Source organism: Dendronephthya gigantea, unplaced genomic scaffold (assembly GCF_004324835.1).
Source record: "Dendronephthya gigantea isolate DGI-Jeju-01 unplaced genomic scaffold, DenGig_1.0 000013F, whole genome shotgun sequence".
NCBI classification, from domain to species: Eukaryota; Metazoa; Cnidaria; class Anthozoa; order Malacalcyonacea; family Nephtheidae; genus Dendronephthya; species Dendronephthya gigantea.
Window position 1 is genome coordinate 3,092,766 of NW_021163023.1, and position 20,300 is coordinate 3,113,065.

The 20,300-nt window shown below is 36.0% G+C and overlaps 5 protein-coding genes across 8 annotated transcripts; 3 read left to right on the forward strand and 2 right to left on the reverse strand.

The window, feature by feature from the left end:
• The first annotated feature begins 31 nt into the window (after nucleotides 1-31).
• LOC114519228 (ubiquitin carboxyl-terminal hydrolase 22-like) lies at nucleotides 32-4,420 on the forward strand. Its single transcript, XM_028539319.1, has 15 exons — nucleotides 32-253; nucleotides 344-476; nucleotides 909-1,022; nucleotides 1,182-1,286; nucleotides 1,395-1,561; nucleotides 1,774-1,921; nucleotides 2,002-2,235; nucleotides 2,365-2,452; nucleotides 2,559-2,625; nucleotides 2,956-3,015; nucleotides 3,130-3,218; nucleotides 3,300-3,362; nucleotides 3,663-3,747; nucleotides 3,870-3,934; nucleotides 4,290-4,420. The coding sequence occupies exons 1-15, from the start codon at nucleotides 143-145 to the stop codon at nucleotides 4,333-4,335; spliced, it is 1,575 nt and encodes a 524-aa protein (XP_028395120.1). The 5' UTR covers nucleotides 32-142; the 3' UTR covers nucleotides 4,336-4,420.
• On the reverse strand, nucleotides 4,395-6,480 carry LOC114519230 (coiled-coil domain-containing protein 166-like). The gene is made up of 7 exons (XM_028539322.1): nucleotides 6,349-6,480; nucleotides 6,072-6,125; nucleotides 5,891-5,945; nucleotides 5,348-5,492; nucleotides 5,170-5,249; nucleotides 4,879-5,055; nucleotides 4,395-4,765 (listed from the first exon to the last, which is right to left on the reverse strand). The coding sequence occupies exons 1-7, from the start codon at nucleotides 6,456-6,458 to the stop codon at nucleotides 4,496-4,498; spliced, it is 891 nt and encodes a 296-aa protein (XP_028395123.1). The 5' UTR covers nucleotides 6,459-6,480; the 3' UTR covers nucleotides 4,395-4,495.
• Nucleotides 6,481-6,787: 307 nt separating this feature from the next.
• Nucleotides 6,788-8,255, reverse strand: LOC114519210 (armadillo repeat-containing protein 7-like). Its single transcript, XM_028539299.1, has 7 exons — nucleotides 8,106-8,255; nucleotides 7,861-7,959; nucleotides 7,635-7,703; nucleotides 7,467-7,533; nucleotides 7,323-7,393; nucleotides 7,128-7,219; nucleotides 6,788-6,923 (listed from the first exon to the last, which is right to left on the reverse strand). Exons 1-7 carry the CDS (start codon nucleotides 8,239-8,241, stop codon nucleotides 6,903-6,905), a joined length of 555 nt encoding a protein of 184 aa, XP_028395100.1. The 5' UTR covers nucleotides 8,242-8,255; the 3' UTR covers nucleotides 6,788-6,902.
• Nucleotides 8,256-8,311: 56 nt separating this feature from the next.
• LOC114519209 (ribosome biogenesis protein TSR3 homolog) lies at nucleotides 8,312-18,181 on the forward strand. 4 transcript variants are annotated; one of them, XM_028539296.1, is made up of 15 exons: nucleotides 8,312-8,444; nucleotides 8,537-8,598; nucleotides 8,810-9,146; nucleotides 9,389-9,458; nucleotides 9,563-9,666; nucleotides 9,826-9,907; nucleotides 10,087-10,678; nucleotides 10,932-11,027; nucleotides 12,491-12,598; nucleotides 12,708-12,847; nucleotides 13,088-13,897; nucleotides 16,907-17,314; nucleotides 17,401-17,499; nucleotides 17,706-17,870; nucleotides 18,148-18,181. In XM_028539296.1, exons 1-7 carry the CDS (start codon nucleotides 8,330-8,332, stop codon nucleotides 10,190-10,192), a joined length of 876 nt encoding a protein of 291 aa, XP_028395097.1. In that variant the 5' UTR covers nucleotides 8,312-8,329; the 3' UTR covers nucleotides 10,193-10,678; nucleotides 10,932-11,027; nucleotides 12,491-12,598; nucleotides 12,708-12,847; nucleotides 13,088-13,897; nucleotides 16,907-17,314; nucleotides 17,401-17,499; nucleotides 17,706-17,870; nucleotides 18,148-18,181. The 4 variants fall into 4 exon arrangements, 3 of the variants coding, with proteins under 3 accessions (XP_028395097.1, XP_028395096.1, XP_028395098.1); XM_028539295.1 differs by lacking the exons at nucleotides 17,706-17,870; nucleotides 18,148-18,181 and having other exon boundaries at nucleotides 16,907-17,053; nucleotides 17,263-17,314; nucleotides 17,401-17,477; XM_028539297.1 differs by lacking the exons at nucleotides 16,907-17,314; nucleotides 17,401-17,499; nucleotides 17,706-17,870; nucleotides 18,148-18,181 and adding an exon at nucleotides 14,625-14,730.
• A 702-nt stretch (nucleotides 18,182-18,883) lies between these two features.
• LOC114519472 (TNF receptor-associated factor 2-like) lies at nucleotides 18,884-19,765 on the forward strand (the record flags this gene model as incomplete). Its single annotated transcript, XM_028539611.1, has 2 exons — nucleotides 18,884-19,397; nucleotides 19,521-19,765. Coding segments are annotated over 2 exons (759 nt in total), but the record flags the coding sequence as incomplete, so codon positions are not given.
• Nucleotides 19,766-20,300: the final 535 nt, after the last annotated feature.

The following is a 20,300-nucleotide window of genomic DNA, read 5'->3' on the forward strand; positions in this document are numbered from 1 at the left end:
ATCCGCGTGCTTTCACAGTTTTTCCTGTCCTTTCCTGTCCGGTGTAAAAAGTTAAATGACGAAGTTTAATGTTTTCCCATGACGGTTTTTCTGCCGCTTTGGCGGCTTATCCTTTACTACAGTTCAAAGTAAGCTTTAATTCATGGCTTCTTGTAACCATTTAACTCAATTTACAAAGGAATGCTTGCCAACTTATCGTAAAGTTTGTGGGTGGTTTATCGTTGGCTCGTCAAGAAAAACCCGGCGTGCAAAGGTAAGAGATACTTGTGTCGTATTTTATGACTTTTTGTTCAATATGCGAGTAATATTCCGTGGTATTTTATACGTTTTTATTATTTTCAAGGCGACACGAAAGTGTGACGACTGTGACACATCGTCAAATCGTCTTCACTCCTGTCTATATTGTGTTTATTTTGGTTGTTACTCTGGCCTCAAGCATATCCATGCTCACGCGAAGAAGAAAGACCATAAGCTAGGTAATTCGTCCCTAAACCCTCAAAATCTAACATATTTGTACTACGTGACATAGAAATATGTGGATTTGGCTGTTGTTGCATGTGAAAAGATTTAAGTGATTTGATTTCTGGGGATTCCCCATACTATATACTATTTTTTGACTTTATTGTATTTGACTAAAATGTACTGGTGTACATTATTCACCCAGTAGTTCAAAAGCCAGTTTCTAGGGCCCACTGATAAAAAATGAATCTTTGAATCACATGGTTGCTGGACTAGCACAATATTTTTAAGTGGATTGCTAATTTAGATGAATTGTCTAAATGAAATAGCCTGACATGCAACACAGGTGAAACTGCTTTGACACCTTTGGTAGTATTCAAACTGTATTGAACCTGGTCCAAGTAATGCCTGGTTCAAACCTCGTGTATCACATTTTTTTCATTTCTTAGCTGTTGACCTGACCTATGGTGTGGTGTATTGCTTTCTCTGTGGTGATTATGTCCATAATGAAGTTCTGGAAAAGATTCTTCGTGAAGAAAGAGCCAAGGCGTGGAGGTCCTATGGTATGTTTTTTTATGCATTTTTACACAAACTGAAGTTATTCATGATATACACATCATTTCTGCAGTAACATTGGTTATACAAGCAAATTTAAACTTTTCTAGTCACTTCACAATATACAAAATTATTGGTCTTATTTTGTTCGTGTTGGGCAATTTCAGGAAACAAGACTGCTCTCTATGAGCAGTGGTTGCCTGGTAGAAGAGATGTTGAACTTTTAAAACGAAATGTGAAATATCAGAGGGTCTGTGATAACTCAATCATAGGTAAGTGTTTTGAGTGGGTGCAATTTCGTGCATTCTAACTTTGAATGACCTGCTTTGGTGCATGATATGAACCAAGAAAGAATAACTTTTAAACTGTTTATTTTTTAGGCTTGCGTGGTCTGATCAATCTCGGCAATACTTGCTTCATGAATTGTATCGTCCAAGCCTTCACTCACACCCCATTGTTGAGAGACTATTTCTTGGCTGACCAACACAAGTGTAAGAAACAGGATGGAACATGTATTGTATGTGCCATGGTCTCCTTATTTCAAGAGGTATGAACTGGATATTTGGGTGATTATTCAGCATTGCTAATACGGTACTAACTTTATATAGAATAATTGTGATCAAGTTGGATGAGAGTTTTTGGTAAAAACCAAATATTAATTGAACTAAAAATAGACTACACGTAATACTAAAAGAAATATAAAAAGACTGCAAACATAAAGTGTTAGCTTCATATCTTTTTCATTTTTCAACTTCCTAGTTTTATTCTGGTGAAAGAACACCTCATATTCCTTACAAATTGCTTCATCTTGTGTGGACAAATGCTCGACATTTAGCAGGATATGAACAGCAGGATGCCCATGAGTTCTTTATTGCTGCCTTAGATGTCCTTCATCAGTATTGTAAAGGTAGATCGATTGCTGGCAGTTTGAGTCAGACAGTTGGACCCAAATTAATATTGTCAACAACTTTTTTATTGCATCCACAGAGGACTGTGATGATACATTGAAATCAGACAACCCACATCATTGTAACTGCATTATTGATAGAATATTTACTGGTGGACTGCAATCTGAGCTCAAGTGTCAAGTTTGCAGCAGCGTGTCTACGACAATCGATCCGTTTTGGGATATTTCATTAGATTTGGGAAATGCCTTGAAAAATGGCAATGGAAAAGCATTCATTAGTTCTGCAGGATCTGTGCCCAGTCCAACTCCATCAGGCAAGTTCAGGGGAATTTATGCATCATAGAAACCTTTGCCAACAAAAATAGTTTTCCATGCATTAGGAATTTTTACTGCAGATCTTACAGCTCTCTTGTAACATGAAATGTCTTTGTTTTCTTGAATAGATGATTATTTACTGTCATGCACACCTCCTGAATCTGATCATCTGGATGAAAGTTTTGTTCCAAGATCACTAATAGAATGTTTACAAAGGTAACCTAGACCTTCAATTAACTCAATTAGTTTTATTAATCCTTCTTTCATTGGTTCTGCTTAAGCTAGAGCTTGTGAAATAGACACAATCCTGTTTTTTATCCAGATTTACTCGAGTGGAAAGATTGGGAAGCGAGGGTAAAACAAAGTGTAATAAATGTCAAAGTTATCAGGTGTGTATAGATCAACTGAATATTTCTTAGTGGTGTGTTGTAACCTAGTATAGGAGAGTAACAGGATTTAATATTAGAGTATTAGAGAGTAAGACGGTTAGAGAATTAGAGAGTAACAATAAGGTTAAAGAATTAGAAAACAACATAAAGATATTGAAAAGCAGCCTTAGATGATTAGCACGAAGCTTAGTTGATACAACCATCATTCAATAAAGACAGCAGTAACTTATAATGTAATGAGGTTAGAGAAGTGCAGGGCAGGGTACTTGTGATAGAGAATGTGAACATAAGAATTGGAACATTCCATGATAGATATAATTATATTCACAGGAAGCAACAAAACAGCTGTCAATGAAGAAATTACCAATTGTTGTTTGTTTCCATCTAAAGGTAAGCCTAAATATTGTGCTTTAAAAGTAATGAGATACTTGTCAACTTTCTTGCAAGAATCTTCAACTTCCTTGCTATCATTTCTCAACATATAAACTTCACATTTGTTTATAGCGCTTTGAACACTCAAAAAAATCTAAGAAAATTTCCTCCTTCATCCCTTTTCCAGTTGAACTGGATATGAAACCATTTATGTCATCAAGGTAGGACTTAGTTAATTACTCAACCTTTTGTTTCATTGTTTTATAAAAAAAAAATTATTGTGACATTATTTCTCATTTTAGTGACCAGATGGATAATGTAAATATTGGGACTTCAAATTCTTCGTGTTCATTGAGTGATTATAGGTATATAAATCTTCATACAACTGTAATATATAATTGTGTTGATGACTCTGGGCATGAATTAATATTCTGATAGTGCTACTGATCTGTCAGTAACCAACAAAAGTGTAAAATATCATGCAATGCTTACTCAGTATCACAATAATTTATCCAAGCTTTTTTGGGAATTCTTTAGCAGAAATTGCTAAGAATACTTGTCAGAATTGTTCTGGGTTCATCAAAACTTGTCTGAACATACCCCTGTGGGTACATAAAAATGAAAGAATGAGCTTTTATATAATTGCTGATAATTCTTTTTTATAGATATTCTCTATTTGCTGTTGTCAACCATAGTGGTACACTAGAAGTTGGTCATTACACCTGCTTTGTAAGACAGAAAAAAGACCAGGTAACAAAATATAGACCTGTCTGTCATAATTTTGTGTAGTAGTTTACCTACAGCAAGTAATGAGAGTCTCATGCAAGGTCAGGCACCTCACAGGAAAATCTTTATTTTGATATGTTTTTCAGTGGTTTAAATGTGATGATGCTTGGATAACCAAGGCAACAGTGGAGGAGGTATTAATGAGTGAAGGGTAAGTCTTAAACTTACATCATCATTGCTGACTACGTAGTTACAAGTTTGTTGTAATAAAATCCAAAATGTGCGGTGGCCAAGAAATTATTTATGACAGCCAAGTTTTATAAATACATATATCAATGTATGCGAACAGCCACTGAGAGACTTTGCAGGTGAACTTCCAGGCATGACAAGTTTGAACTACAAGAAGGATGAGACTAACCTCTCAGAGAAACCCCTGTCATTTTTGGGTGGTTTAGTTGTCCTGATAGACCCTGATGAGGTCTTTCTTAATAAAAATTTGATAAGTTGTCACATTACAAATATTGTTAAATACATTGTTTTGTAATTAGGCATTTCTCATTGTATAGGTACTTGTTATTTTACCACAAGCAGGTCTTGGAATATGAGTATTAACATTTATTGGATCATAAGTCAATATATAAAGTCAATATATTGACTTTTGATACAATGCCTTTAGTTAGAAAATACTCACATTTTTTGTAAATATGTTTCTAATTCTCCATGCAAACCCCAAAACATGAATACATCATTCAACAATAAAATTCAACATTTTTCAAATTCTATGATTTATATTATTTGAATATGTTGTCTTTTCATCGATTCCAAAAGACTTGTACAATCTATTTTGCCTTGTTCCTTGAATCCTGCTCAAATCCTTGCCATATTGCAAGTCTCTCTTTAATGTTTTATGTTGTTCTTCCAGCTGTTGTCGTTTCTCATGAAGCCCTCGAGTTCTCCTGATCAATGCTAGCAGTTCTTTTCGTAATTTTTGGTTCTCTTCTTTTACACATTGTGTATGGGTGATCATTGATTGTTTTGCTTCCTGTTTAGGAAAAGATCATTTTATACAATTGTTACATGCAAGGCAGATATATTGAACATTATGTTCTCAGGGTGTGTGCTAGCTTGCATGTTCTTCAAGATTTTATTGCACACCTGATTAGCTTCTTTTGTCATCGTTTCAATTCTGGCATCTGATTGATCCTGAAATTGTTTCTTTTCTCGCAGAAACTGTGCCTTGAGTTTTTGAATGGATTCTGAATGTTTTGCACGCATCTGTTGAACTTCATCCTCCAATGATTTAATTTCAGCTTCTTGATCGTGTTGTAGATGCTTGAGAAACACACAATTGTGACGTTAGTTGCTGAAGAAAGATCATCTGGCTGCTCTGAAAAAACTGCATGGCAACTAATAGGAGATCATGGTTCTAATTTAGCAGTGGCCAACCTGATACTGTTCAAGTTCTGTGAGCTCTTTTCTGGCTGTTGACAATTCTGTTTCTTTCTCAAGCATCTGGTCTTTTAGCTCTACATGGAAATTTAAGATGTCAACACTACAAAGATGAATATTTAACTAAACTGGATTCCCAGTTTAATAGGATTCTTTCAGTATCGACTTATCTCACCATTTTTCAGCTCTTCATAATATGCAATCATTTCCTCCTTTTGTTTTTGAATTTTGCTTAGTTCACTTTGATTATTATCATTGAGCGATACAATTGCTGATTGTCTTTTCTGTGTCTTTCTTGACATGTAAGCCATGTACTCGTGCTGTATGGATCATAAAATGACAGGTATTTATGTCAGGTGTAACCACCATGGTGGAACTACAGGCTTCTGTGTTGATGGCTACAATAAATGGTTTGAATAGATGCTACCATCTCTATGGTAAGTTTGATGTCTAAACTCTCTCACCCTTTCAAGCAGTAAGCTGTGAAAGAAACTAACTAGTCTTTTTTAAATATGAAATGAAATTGGCATCAAATGTGGTATAACAACTGCCTAAAATAGACAAAACACTTCTTGACGTTTTGACCTGAGGGCCTATGTCAGGGGAGTTAGTAGTTACTTAGTTAGTAAAGAGAGTTAGTTGGACATACACAGAAGGTCTACCGAAAGCCTACAGTTGTCTCTTGCTATGGATTGGTAAACATCACTGGTAAACATACACTTTCTCGTCTTGTGTTCTGTGCTTCCTCCTGCAGCCATTCATTTTCTTTTCGACTGCATGCAAGTATTTGTTAAAGAGAAAATCTTTAAAGAGCATCAGCATGACAAAGTGAAGCGTACCAGTCAGAGGCAGGAAATATAAAAACCGTCAGAAAGTTAAGAGAATCTTGAAAAGGATACAGTTCATCAACATTTCTCTTCACCTCCTTTAATTCTTCAGTGATTGCTTCAAGTCTAAATATCCAGTTAAACAATTTAAATCTCTCAGTTCAAACATCAATTTTGCTTGGAACATTAAATTTAAACTTATTTGTAGGACTGACTCTAAAGAACCGAATTTGTTTCGTATGTTCTCAAATTACATTTATCGTCTATACGTTTGTCCACAACTATCGTAGCGTTAGTACATCTTATGCGTCTAGTTTAATTTTGCGACTTCAAAAACCTTTGTACTCACTGTTGTGATAACAATATTTCTCGCTCTGTCGGCTTTGAATCAGCCCTGTCGTCGTCACCTTCGGCGTTGGCATTGCCCTTCTTCGCCTTTCCTTTCTTCTTCGGCGGCATATTTGGAATACAAAACTCAAAAAACTTTGGTAAAACCTTTTTGGCATCAAACTCCTATCTTTGTCTTCCATCTTGTTTTCGTGATATACGTTGCCTTGGTAACATACTATCTTGCTTTACGTCATGTTATGATTACTAAATCAGGCATTTGATTGGTTAATTATTTCCTTCACTAAAATTGTGCCCTCCATATAGGCACAGATTAGCTATAATCTGTGATATAGGTGAATTTCCCAGAGTCTCAACCCTGTTTTGTAAATATAATTTTTATTCATAAAAAGAAGAGAATTTACAAGAGCACTGCTTAGTTCATTCATAACATATGCTTAATTTGTCTTCTTTAAAAGCATTGTAACTGCTGTGTCTGTTCCTAAATAGGTTCAACAACAGTTGATGTGATATAAAATGTTATAGCTGCCCACACTGGGGCACATTTCCACATTTTCATGTTGTTTTCCTAAAATTCTAGAAAATAAAACACATGAAGGAATTGTAGGTGTCAATGCAAATAACGCAGTGCCTAGCTTACATTTTAAACCATTGTCTGCATGAGCAATAAGCACTTTGTCACATTGCAAGTAAATATAGCAGACAAGCTTGATACCAGCCTTAAGTCCTTACTGCAGATTATACATGATAAAATGGATGGGAAAATACATAGTATCATACCTGTAGATATATTTTAGCAAGGTTAGCTAATCTGTGTTTGTTGAAGTGGAAATATGTGATCATACACTCAATAACTGCTTCAGATGAAAGTTCTGTAAAAATTGAATAGAAATCACAAAATTTTCCAAGCAAGATTACCAATGCCATTGATAAACTGAACCTTTTCATGCATTTCTCAATGATCGAATAAAGCACCTTCACTGGTTTGATTGTCCTTGAGATATATCAGAGTGGTGATGGCAGAAAGAACAGTCTCCTCATTTGAGCTAAATCACAACACAGAAGTGTTATTATTAAATTACCACAATTTGCCTTTTGATTTTGTTAAGAAAATTATACCTGGATAAACAATTAAGAATCTCTTGTATTCCATCATTTTCTAATATAGCATTCCTACAGTCTGGATCTAAGTTTTAATTAAAAGAAACTCACTTATATTATACAAGCATGCAGTAAATTCTAGAAAAAGCAAAAATGAAACCGGTTTCAAAATAATAACAACTTTACCAAGGCAATAGTTACAAAGTCCACTAATTCCAAATTCAACATATTTTTCATTTTCTTCACTAAGCATATCTAAATTACCAGCATATCTATATTACCAGCATATCTATATTATATGTTTATTGCATTATGAGAAAGTCTGGACCTAGTATAGTTCAATAGTATTGTGGGATTATAACAATGTAAATGGTGTAATTATAGAAGGTCTCTCGCAGTTTCTTTAACTTACCCAAAAATAACTCAGCTACATTAAGCTTCTTAAGATGAGGGTAGTTTATTGGATCATAGGCAAAGTTGGCAAGGTTAGCCAACACTTGATACTTGGCATCTAGAAATGAAAATCTGTCTGCTAATGATAGGCAATTATATTGACCCACCTCTCACTGGATACCCTGAATACCCTCTCGGTAGCAATCCCCCCCTCCCCAAGGAAAAATTTGTCCATGCCAAAGTGATGCCATGGCTAGCAAGTACCATCACTCAAAGTATCTTGAAATTCTGTCACCAAAGCTTGTAGGTATTGAAATCTGTTCAAATCATCTCTTCCTGTCTTGTTGTCAATATATTCTTGGGAGGAAAACATCATTAAATCATAGATATCAGATATCATAATACTCCAGTGATATCACGGGATATATATCGTCAATCGTCATAGTACTTTCAAAACCCACTACAACATGAAGTATTGAGTTTTTAAAATGATCAGAAATGGAAAATGGGAAAAGAAGGGAAAGAAAGGTGGATGGAAAAACAAAAAAAAGTGGGACAACGAGGAATGTTGTTCTGCTTTAGATAAACTGACATTGGATGAAGGTAAATATTCATAATTCTGTTTTTAAGATCTCATTTTTCTATATAATTTTCATATGTACATGACAGCCATGTGAAGTTTAAAATTTTTTTAGAGCAAACAGATGAAAAAAAGAAAGATTTTGGACGAGGTCTTCCTTTCCCTTTGTTAATGTGGGTTAGTTTCATCATTATTAACTCAATTTTATTGAACTTCAAATTTCATATATTTAAGATATATACAGTTAGTATTAATACTATAATAGCCTAATAATTATAATGGATTGCTCAAGTCCTAAAGTAGAGCTAATCTGAGTGCAATCTAAGTGGATCGCCAGAGTAGGGTAAAAGTAGATTTCCATGATGAATGACATGCAATATTTCTAAAGGATCTAGGACACTGTGATCCAAAGAAATGTTCAGGACGTAAGCTTGAAAGACTTGGTTTTGTAAGATCATTAAAGCTCTCCCAGAAAGCTCATGGTATAATTCTTAGTCCTCTGGGACAGAAATGTTTGTCTGCAGAGGATGTAGACATTGTGGTACAGTCAGGTGTTGCTGTAGTTGACTGTTCATGGGCAAAAATTGATGATACTCCATTTGGCAAAATGAAAGGTGGACATGCTAGGTTGTTGCCATATTTAGTTGCTGCTAATCCCATCAATTATGGTCATCCATGTCGGCTGTCATGCGTTGAAGCATATGCAGCAACATTGTACATAACAGGTAACTTGGAAACACATAATATTCATAAAATATCACTTGCAGTGATCCTGAATTACTTGCGCTGGGAAATATCATCATTATGTCTTAGTTTATTCACTTTGGTAGGTGGAATGATTAGAAATTATTCAAAAAATTTCAAATTTATTCCCATGCTGTTGGCAGATAAACATGTCAATAAAGTATTAATAAAAGTATCAGCAGGAGCTAGGTCAATATGAGATTATTTGTGGTATTTTTAACAGGATTCAAAGATCTTGGTTCTGAAATACTTAAGTGCTTCAAATGGGGTAAAGGATTTTATGATCTTAACAGGTATAAAGTTAATGAATCTCTTTTTTTGTAGTGTACAGGTACCTGATTCAATAATGAAGTTATATTTAATTGAGATAAGTTAATGAAAGCTTTTTTTTCTTTAGGGAATTGCTGGATATTTATTCTGCATGCAAAAACAGTGGGGAGGTAGTTGAAGCTCAAAACAAGTGGATAGAAGGTTTAAGAAATAAGCAGAAGGAAAGCAATAGTAAGCATGTATTAATTGTATCAGTGTGTGATTGTATATATCTTCATTTCTTCACAATGTGACAGTATGAGTTGTAAAATTATGTATTAGTATAGAAAACTATGAAAAATTGACTCTGACTCAAATGTTTAACTTCTCATATGATATATGTTGTAACAGGTTATGATATGACTACAATTGATGACTCCAAAGAACACTGGAATCCAAATAGGAATTTTGTTGACATTGAATCATCCTCCAGGTGAGAATATAAACTGTTAATTAATACCTAGCTGCTGTGCTTTGCTGGTTCAGAATCCAAATTAATTATCATGTTTTAGAGATTATTTTCTTATAACAAGGAATGAATATTTCTCAGCAGTATATAGAGAAGTCTCTACAATGTATTGCAAAATACCACCTCAGACTTTGTTGTTTCAGTGAAGAGGAATTGTATGAAGAAAATAGTGCAGAATGTGGAGAGGAAAGTGATGATGAAAGTAACAGGACTACAGAAGAAGTGGTTCAGAGTGTTACAGACAGATAAGATAGTTACAATGTTAACCTCATTTGACAGCCTGGCTTGTCATTCGTTGTTGACTAGTTGTGTGGAAAAATCAGTTTGACTGAATTAAAATCATACTTTGAGCAACTCCTGGCAACTTGTATTGCAAGTTGCTAAAAATAAAGAAAACATAAAGAAAACAATATGAAAAATTAGCACTTAAATGTAGCACTTATGTTCAAATGCATCTGCAATGTATTTATTATTAATTCAGCGATGGCCATTGTTAAAAAGGGTAATTGTCATTTGAGTTCAAGTGGATAATTAAGTTACTCAGGCTTGAAGTTTTAAAATGGAACATTAAAATTCAAATGTAACCAAAGGCTTATTTTCTGAATTCCTGACACAAATGTTCATAACAAGAAAAGAATTATTCCAAAGGGATATGATATTTATTTTTAGAAAAGTCGAGTGGAGACTGGAGAAGGCTATCAATATGATTATGAGCTGAACTCAAGTGATGCGAAGGTAAAATTGATGTTAGAATTGCAAGATGTTACGTTTTCGCGTTCTTGTTTCTAAAAACTACGACATATCCGCCTCGAGCCTTTTAAAAATTGAGCTCCTTATGGCTTATATATGTAGTCACAACAAAACGTTTTCTCATGGTCTGATGGTCCTTACCATGATTATAATTATTATAAAATATGCAATTATTGTTGTTTGGAATTGCAAATGTTATTTAGTTTCCATATAAGGAAAATCGTTAACCATTTAATAGGCGTTGGCATTCATTCGTCAAGAGTGAAGAGTTGTTGCTTGAGCGCTTCTGTTTAAAAAAGCTAGAAAAATATCTGAATTGTTCTTCCTTTTGAAGGTAAGATATTTTATTTAACGTGTTTGTGGTAATTTTCTGTTTCGATTGTTTGAATTGATCTTTCTAGCGTGGGTCAAGTGCGGCTCTGCGTCGGCCCAAGTATGCTTTTCCTTTCTAAAATTGTTCGAGACGACGAGATGGTCTGTTATTTGTGCGACAAAAATATAATAAACTAAGGAAGCGAAATCTTCTTGTTTAACGCCCGGAAAGATAGCGAGGTTTCTAAAATTGGGTAAAATAATATATGTTGTGTGAGTACGCATTTAGTGTGTTGTAATACTGAGGCGTCGTATTACTGGCAAAACAAACACGTCTGTTTCTGTTGCCAATACACAGCTGTGACTTGCTTGAAAGCTGTATAATATTGCTTAATGTATTGTAAAATTACGAGATGCTAGGTTGTACCTAGAAGATGGGAATACCTGCTGCCACAGGTTTCAATAATCTCAGTTACGATCAAGTGTAGATATTACCAGCGATTAATTTTCTACAAGTGATTTTTTGTCTTCAAGTATTCTTCTGTATACGCTTTCAAATATATCACTAGAAGTACATGCGAAGCACAGAATTGTCAGTTTTAAAATATCTGTTATCGAATATCATTAGATTGGTTTGTTGATTACGATTAGGGATTTTTATATACAGCGTTTCCATTTCGGCTGCTCAAATTGCGACCGTGTAATAATTTGCAACCGTGTAATAATTTGCAACTTTCATTTCGTAAAAAGTAGACTGCCGCTTAGCCTGCAACGCAGATTATACATTGGGGTCTTAAATTTTAATGTGCTAAGCGAAATAGAATTCAACGTATTGCATTATTTACGATATGCACTTTAAATGATTTAAATTTTGTTTTTTCTTTAAATTCATAAACCAGCGTGATATTGCACGCCCGTGTGAAAGATGCATGAAAACACTTTGTTTCGTAGCAGATGTTACATATCGAGTCGAATACCTTTGAAGTAACTTGATCACCTGAATTTATCTACATTGTGAACTGAGAAAATTAGTAAATTATCACAGTTTGAAAGCACCACCCAAATTGCAATTAGAAAACCAATTACAAGTTGTTCGAATTTCAGCAATTTGTGTAATTTGTTGTATTTACATGAAAGGTATGCATTATGCATCGCGAAAAAGATAAATGGACCTGGTTAACTCCCAAATTCACTATACACAAGGCAGCCGTGATTGTTGTTTATACGTTGGCCATTTCACACGGTTCCTGCTGCGATTTTGTGACTGTGTGCAGTTTCTTGCCTTTAATAGAACTTATAAGTGGATAAGTTGTGAATGCGTAGATAGTCATGGCGCATATATAATTATTTGGAGTACAGTCACAAAACCTTTTTCTTTAACCTAACGTAAGAAGACAGCAATGACGCACAAAAATATATCTAAACATGTCTATTTCTGGTAATATTTCTGGTAACAAATCGATACTGTAGCTGCTTGTTTTTTAGATATGGCAACACAGTTCTCTACTCAAACTGTCACGGTCACAACTCAACCTGGTGGTCTGCGAAATTGGAACAGTAGTCTTTTCTCGTGTTTTGATGACATAAAGACCTGTATGTACACGAAATATAGAGTTATACGAATATTAACTATCTTTTGAATACACTATCTACCCTTGGTACAAACGTACAACGCATTAACGCCCTCTAATCTATCTTTCAGGTCTTTGTGGATGTTGTTGCAGTTGCTGTCTTGCAATTCAAGTTGCCACACGTATGGGAGAAAGCTGTTTGTTCCCGCTCTGCTGTCCAGGAGCTCTGCTGGCCATGCGAGCTAAGTTGCGAGGAGAACAGAACATCCAGGTATATATATATCGTATCCTAACTAAACCCAGGGGTCTTCAGGGGTAGCCGTGAAATTGATGTTCCCGGAATTGAGATTAATAATCCCAATGACCATAGCCATCAAAGTAGTCAAGCGATCTTCTGCATTTGAAAGTCTCTTTAATATTTCTCAGCGATCTGTTTGTTGCATGCTTTGAAGGGAAGTAGTTGGGGCAACTTACTTACCCAACAAAGTGACTATTCCGTTTCTCTTTTCAGGGTGATTTGTGTAATGATGCGATCGTTGTTGAATGCTGTGGTCCATGTGCTCTTTGTCAAATGTCCAGAGAGTTGGATATCCTTGGCCGATAAAGTCTTTGTTCCTTCCTGGCATTTCTTTCGCAACTATGCATATATAAACATGTTTTTCTCGCAAAGAACGTATTTTTAATTAGTGCCAAGTTTATTTTGCAGTACACGGATATGATGTCATATTATGAGTACTACCTTTTTTGTAAGCAATAAATGTCTTTGCTAACTTACAAAGCGATATGGGGTAATTGCAGGCCTGGGTGATCCTAAGTGTTATAATTGTTATTTGGTATGTTGCTCATCACGAGATTCTTTGCGAAAATTCTCTTCCAAATTGACTTGGTTGTGATTTGTATTCGTTGTAGGAACATTTTTATTCCTACTTGTTCTGAATCAGACCTGGTTTGTACATCTTGTTTAGTAGCTGCCTTTAAAACAAGGAATGAGAAAAGCCAGAATCTGTCGGTAAAACGGCTAATAGAATTACGGCTTTTTCATTTCTTGTTTTTTTGCTTGTTAGCGTGGGTTATACGACATAGTCTTCAACATTATTTTTTGGTAGTATGATCCTTGATCCGTGGTAACAAACTGATATAACCAAGGAACAGCGTGGCACTGGGAACAACTGAAATTATGCAGCCTCCTGGACTCTGATTGGGGCATCATTCTGGGCGCCAAAAATAAACTATATGAATAAACCCAACGGTCCCAACTGAAGATACTGCTGGTTATTGCTGGTAAAATATTTTTCCAATTCACAGAGAATTTATGCAAAAAGTAAGGAGCAAATCATATTGTTTATGTTTGTTATATTATGGTTATTTGGTTATTAGTCCGAGTTCAGGTGACCTTCAAATGGTGCATGTGAAATAGTGAAGTCTGGGTTTAATTACGACGTTATTTTGTTTACTTCTAAAGTATGGCCAGCTGCCATGCGCGTACACCAATATTTTATGTCATTGTATACTTCAGTAGAACCAAATTATTGTTTTCAAAGATATTAGGCTTGATATACCACGATTTTGTTTTGAAATCGTAGTAAAATCGACGAGGTGTAGCCATGCAATCGATACATGTCCATACTTGACGAGGATTTGGCGGCAAACCGGAGATTTTCGAATGAAATCTTATATTATAGAGTATATAGAGTATAGGCCTTTTATTCACTTTAACACATTCAACCATTTAGTTCACGACACATACTTCGTATATACAATTCAACACTTGCATACTTTTAATGCACGAAGGTCTGGTAAGAAAATATTCCAAGTCCTAACGCTGCTTGATTCTCTTGTCTGATGGGCTACATTTGGGCTTTGGCATATTACCACTAGTGCAAAATTACTTGAAAAGAAGGGAAATATCTAACAAAGTATCAAATATTGCCCCTGAGATAATGTAAATGTCCAGCCTGCAAATGTTAGCAGAATTTTATATAGGACAGAAGGTTAGGTATTTTTGCAAGGATTTGAGTTGCCACGACTGAAATGTCCTTAATATCCAGACATCAGTGGGGTTAGAGCTCTGTTGGCTTATCTTTGGCATCAAATTTTACTGGAATTCTTCCCGAATCTTGGAGAAGGAATAATCTGTATCTGCTGGCAGGGTTGCATAGAGTGCATCTTGTGCAGATTTTGCTCACCAGTGTGGTAAGTTGTTGGAAAGAAAAAATTATCATTACCACCTTGGTGCTGGTGAAACAAGGAGGAAGCTTGCAGGCAATTTGTATTCCCGTGGAAGCAATTATATTCAGGTGCAATGCCCTCAATTGGTCTGCTTTTCCTTGGGCAAAGTTGTGGACGTATTGTTCATCTTTATATGAATATTGTAAATATGCCTTGACATTCTGCTTTTGAGAATCCCATGCTGACAAGGGAAGAGTTGTGGCTGTGTTGCAACATTGACATAATACTCCTGAATTAAAGAACCTTAAAGAAGTTAACTGGTTAGTCATTTTTGGAAATCATTTGTCCATCCATCATTATTTTTTAAGTTTCCTTTCCATCTAACAAATAATGGTTTATATTCAACACTTTTGGAGGCAAATTTCTATCCAGAATTTATCTTCAGCCACTTGTACAAAGCAGAACTTGAGTTTAATAAAAATTTGCAAAAAGTAAACCTTGAACCTGTAAAAGGAAAGAGCTGGTTTACACTCTGTTCTGTGCAAACTAAAGAGCAAGTCAACGTTTTTCGTCGACAATAGATTATAATTAATTCTTTTATGACGTAGTAATGAAACATAATCCGTCTCACAGAACAGAAATTTAAATCCAAGTTTTCTTGTTCAGGTAGAAAGCGTACATAGACTTTGAACATCTTTCACGTTTTGTTCTCTGAGAATATCAACATAAAAAACTAGATTTTGTTCTCTGATAAATATCAACACAGTTCCAAGTTCATTGTAATACCCAGGCCTTCTCTTCGTATTTCGTCAACAATATTAATCCCTGCACAAACAAGCTATAACCAGTTCAATGCTGTAGCTTGGAGAGCGAAGGTCGTTAAATAAGGAAAGTTGTCATACGTTGTAGAAACTAGATTACAACGAAGCATCGATATGTAAGCAACTTTTTATTTAATATTTCCTCGCAAACATTTGCGAAGATCGATGAACGATGAAAATTCGGAGAGCCTGAACTTATATAGGGGAAACCCCTCTTGCATAGCAGAAATCAATTGCTGAGCTGACGATTTTATATATGAGCCAAACAATTAAATTTTGTTTATACTTATGTTGCCATTGTTAGTCTATGAATTAGGCTATGAATGACATTCTGCATGTTTTGGCAAAAACTGAAGATAAAAATAAAGATCTATGACCACGATGTTTTTGAAGGCAGATTAAATTCCTCCCAGACATTCTTGAGTTATGTCCCTGATAAACGGCCTAGTTCCATGAACCGTTGTCAGATGTCTTTAAAAAGATGTTAATTGTGTCTTTCTTATTATATCGTCATTGTTTACAATAACTGAATAAGTATGACGCATTCACTTTTATGAATAACTCATGTTTCACCAGTTATTATCAAATGCAGCGACAGAAACCAACAAAAACATGCCAGTGGACGTTTTCTTTCTTTTGAAAACAAATAAGAGGAAAACTGAAATGTGGTCAATTTCATGACTGATATGGACTTGGCCTCAAACGTTGGGATGAAAGCTTGAAAAATGATACAAGGACATGGTAGTTCCACTGGTAGAGACGCTGTCGCTGGTTATCGTTGCATGGTTATACAGTATCAACGCAGGAGATTCCAATTCCATGGGAACTCTGAGAACAATCTTAGTGAACACTCTTAGCTAACATGCAATTTTAAAACCCGAGTATTAATAAGACTAGTTAGAACTCATTAGAGTGCAATATGTGAGATGACCTGTGATCATCTCAGACGGGAAAATTGCTACACTACGGGGTTTCAAGGTATCTGCTGTAAGTATGGCTGTATTGTATTAGCTGATCGATGTACCAAGTCTAAGTCCACTTTTCAAGTTTTTGTTGAGGCACGAAAGTAATAGCTATTACTGCATATTGTTAACCGAAAGCCCCACCTCTCAATATTACCTTTTTATACAAAATTCCCAGAGGCTTAGCTAGGGCTCTCCCAGAATATTTAGCATGAACTTGGGCCCCACCTAGGTTTTTGCTGGGTCCCTCCTTTCCTAAAATCCTGGCTACGCCTCTGGTAATTACTCTGCAAATGTTTGCCTGATTGTTTTTAATACCTAGCTCAGAAATATCATCAAATTATTGTTACTAGATATGAAACAATTTCATATTTCTAGAATGACTGGAACGAAAATTACAGACGGAGACCGAAAGAGAATTGACTCGAAGTTCATCTGCGTTATTTGTCATTTCCTGTTGTTTGAACCAGTGCAGACCATCTGTGGTCATCTCATGTGTCTGTCGTGTTTTGAAACCTTGCTTGGGTAAGGTGATTTGATGAAAATTGTTCTTATCATGGTACCATGACAAGTGAAATGACATCACGAGAAGGTTGTATATTTTAGCAACTGTCGTCATATTATCGGTTGAAAATCATTATGTTCATGGAATGACGACAGTGAAACGTGATGATGAAATGGGTTACTGTATGTAATACGGCAGGTTTTTTCCTAAAAAATTCATTCTTTCTCAGGAGTTCAACTCCAAGATGTCCTGAAGATGGTGAGGAGTTAAGTAAAGAAAAAGTGCGTGCTGCTTTTTAAAGTTTCGGAATCTGAAGCGCTTCGCCTGGGCACAATCGAGATGATAACGCCTTTATTTTCTTTTTCAGGCATTTTCTGATGCTTTCACAAAACGTGAGCTTAATGGTCTTGAAATACATTGTGCAAATCTCGATTGTACGTGGAATTCTAGCTACGATAAACTAGTGGTGAGCATGTGGCTAGAGAAATGCAGAAAGCTGTGTTTGTAAATAGTACTACAGAATGGTGCAATTTAATAGCTGCAATCTTGAAGTTTATAACTTAGATGTAAGATTGATTCCAAAATATCTGTAGAACTGCCAGTTTTTAATATTTTCCATTCCTAACCAACAGTCTGGCTATATAAAATCCGATTATGATTTTGTTTATTTAGAGCCATTCTCAGGTCTGCGAACATGCAATTATACAGTGTGTCCATTCCCAGTGCAAGAATAAAATCAAACGCTCTCACTTGGGTGAACATTTGAAGAAGGAATGTGAATATCGGAGTGCTAGCTGTCAATATTGTCGTAAAGATGTTGCATTTGCCTCGATGAAGGTAACTAAGCAACTTCAGCGAAATTAACACTCAGTTTTAAATATACATGAGGAACGTACCAGACAGTTGGTTACTGAAACGCGGTCATATTCTCATTGCATACCTGAGGTAAAATATTCACAATAATTATAAGCCCATGTCTTGGTCCTTGGGAAATTTATGCAACGATTACAGCTGTTTTTCTTGCGACAAGCAACTGTTATGAAGCAAATCCAGGAAACTGGTTGCGTAGTTTTTTCCTCGAACTCATGATAAGCCAAACTCATCCTCCCTGCAGGAACACGTCGCTACGAGCTGTGAAGCTGCACCTGCACTTGCAAATATTGTAAAACAAAAGTTCTACGAAGAGACCTTGAAGAACACAAAAAGTTGGTTTGTGATGAAATTCCGGGAGAGTGTATTTTCAAGGCTGTGGGCTGTAATCAGGAGGTAATAGTTTGCTGATTTTCTTCTAAGTTCATTGCATATTTGCCCTCATGATTCTGTTTGTATTTATGCATGAATGCGATTTGTTTTGAATGAATAATTTGCAATAATGATAATACACTAAGTTTTGGACTATCTCGTGCAAGATAGCCGGATTCCATATCGACAAAATATATTTCCTCGGCTCAAAGCGAGGAACTTTGCTCGAGTCATCAAAATTTTTGTTGTATTTTCAGGTAATTTCTATTCTATCCTCCCACTGCACAATTGAAAATACCCAAACAACCACATTCACACATGTGATGATTCTTTAAGATTTCTTCAAATGTGTATTGTAAAAATAAAAAATTTATGGGTACTATCAATCAATTTCTTACATAAAATATTTATAATTTGCAGATTGTGAAACGGAAAGAGTTAGAGCAACATATGAGCAACAGGATCATCGATCATGTTCGTCTTCTACTGCAGTTCGTATTTACTTTTGCTTCCCAACTCAAAGACTATATTCCCCGTCCGGAATTCACCGGTATCATGCAGAAAATACGAAGCGACATCACCGAGGTTCGTTCTGGCGTCGCTGAAAATTTGTCCTGCTTGTCGAGAAAGTGACTGGTCTTGAAAGACGAGTTGAAGGTTTGGAGTCAAACGGTCAGGGTGATGCAGGGATAGAAAGGGATTTTCATGAGCTGGTGGGGAAAGTTCGGGATCTGTCCACTGAATCAGGGAATTTACGTGAACGACTTATAACATTGGAACGAGAATTGAGGGAGAAATCTTTACATTTTGAACGTTTTCGAAGCAGAGCTGATCAAGTCGATGAAGCTCTTGCTCTGAATACAGTAAAAATCACCGACTTGGAATCGCAACAAGGACCAAGTGCACAACAACGTATTCATAGTTACAATGGTACCTTACTGTGGAAGATTGAAGGATATCAAAGAAAACGTCAAGATGCTATCAATGGAGTGAAGACGGCCTTGTATAGTCCACATTTCTACAGCGCTCAGTACGGGTATAAAATGTGTGCAAAGATCTATATGAACGGAGATGGATTTGGAAAAGGATCTCATTTGTCCTTGTTCTTTGTGGTCATGAAAGGTGAGTTGAACTACGTGAATCGAAATATTTCTCATTCATATCACTGGAAACAGAAATATTATTACTCTCACATTGAGATCACCACTTCTAACATTTACTAAAACATTGAACGTTTCTTAAAAGGTGATTATGACGCCCTTCAAACCTGGCCGTTTCAAAAGAAGATTACCATGATGCTCTTGGATCAAGGTAACGGTGATCACATGGTCGATGCGTTTCATTCTGACCCCCAAAGTTCCTCTTTTCAACGCCCAAGGTCTGATATGAACATCGCCAGTGGTTCCCCATTGTTTATGCCGATTGATCATTTGGATAATCGTCAGTATATCAAAGATGACGTGATCTTTATCAAGATCATCGTAGATTAAAGCCCTGGTCAAACGAGAATGATAGTTGATGAGAGTTGATGAGAGTTGCAACTCTTGCTTGCGTTTGACCGCGAACTCTCATACACTCTCGTGCACGCTCATCAACTCTCATCGACTTTGAACTGGTTCAAATTTTGATGAGAGTTGACGAGAGTTGATGAGAGTTTGGGCGGGTTTGATCGGTCATGAGACTATGAGAGTTGATGAGAGTTGCAAAACCGCCAGCGGTTTGCATTTTTTTTTAAAAAAAAAAGAAACAAAAGAATAGCAAAACGAAGTGGAGTAATGACGAAATTAATGCGCGCGGTGATCAACTCTCGTTCTCAACTCTCATCAACTATCATTCTCGTTTGACCAGGGCTTAAGAAGGCCTCTCTTTACGTGACGTACAGTTACTCCCCTCCTTCGGCAACCACCTTGAGGTGGTGGAGGGGCTTGTGTGCCTCAATGATCCTCAGTCTCCAGAGATTATGACAGGAGCACCCAAGTCAGAGAGGTTGAGAGGCCAGACAAAGAGTAGCCGCAATAAATATTT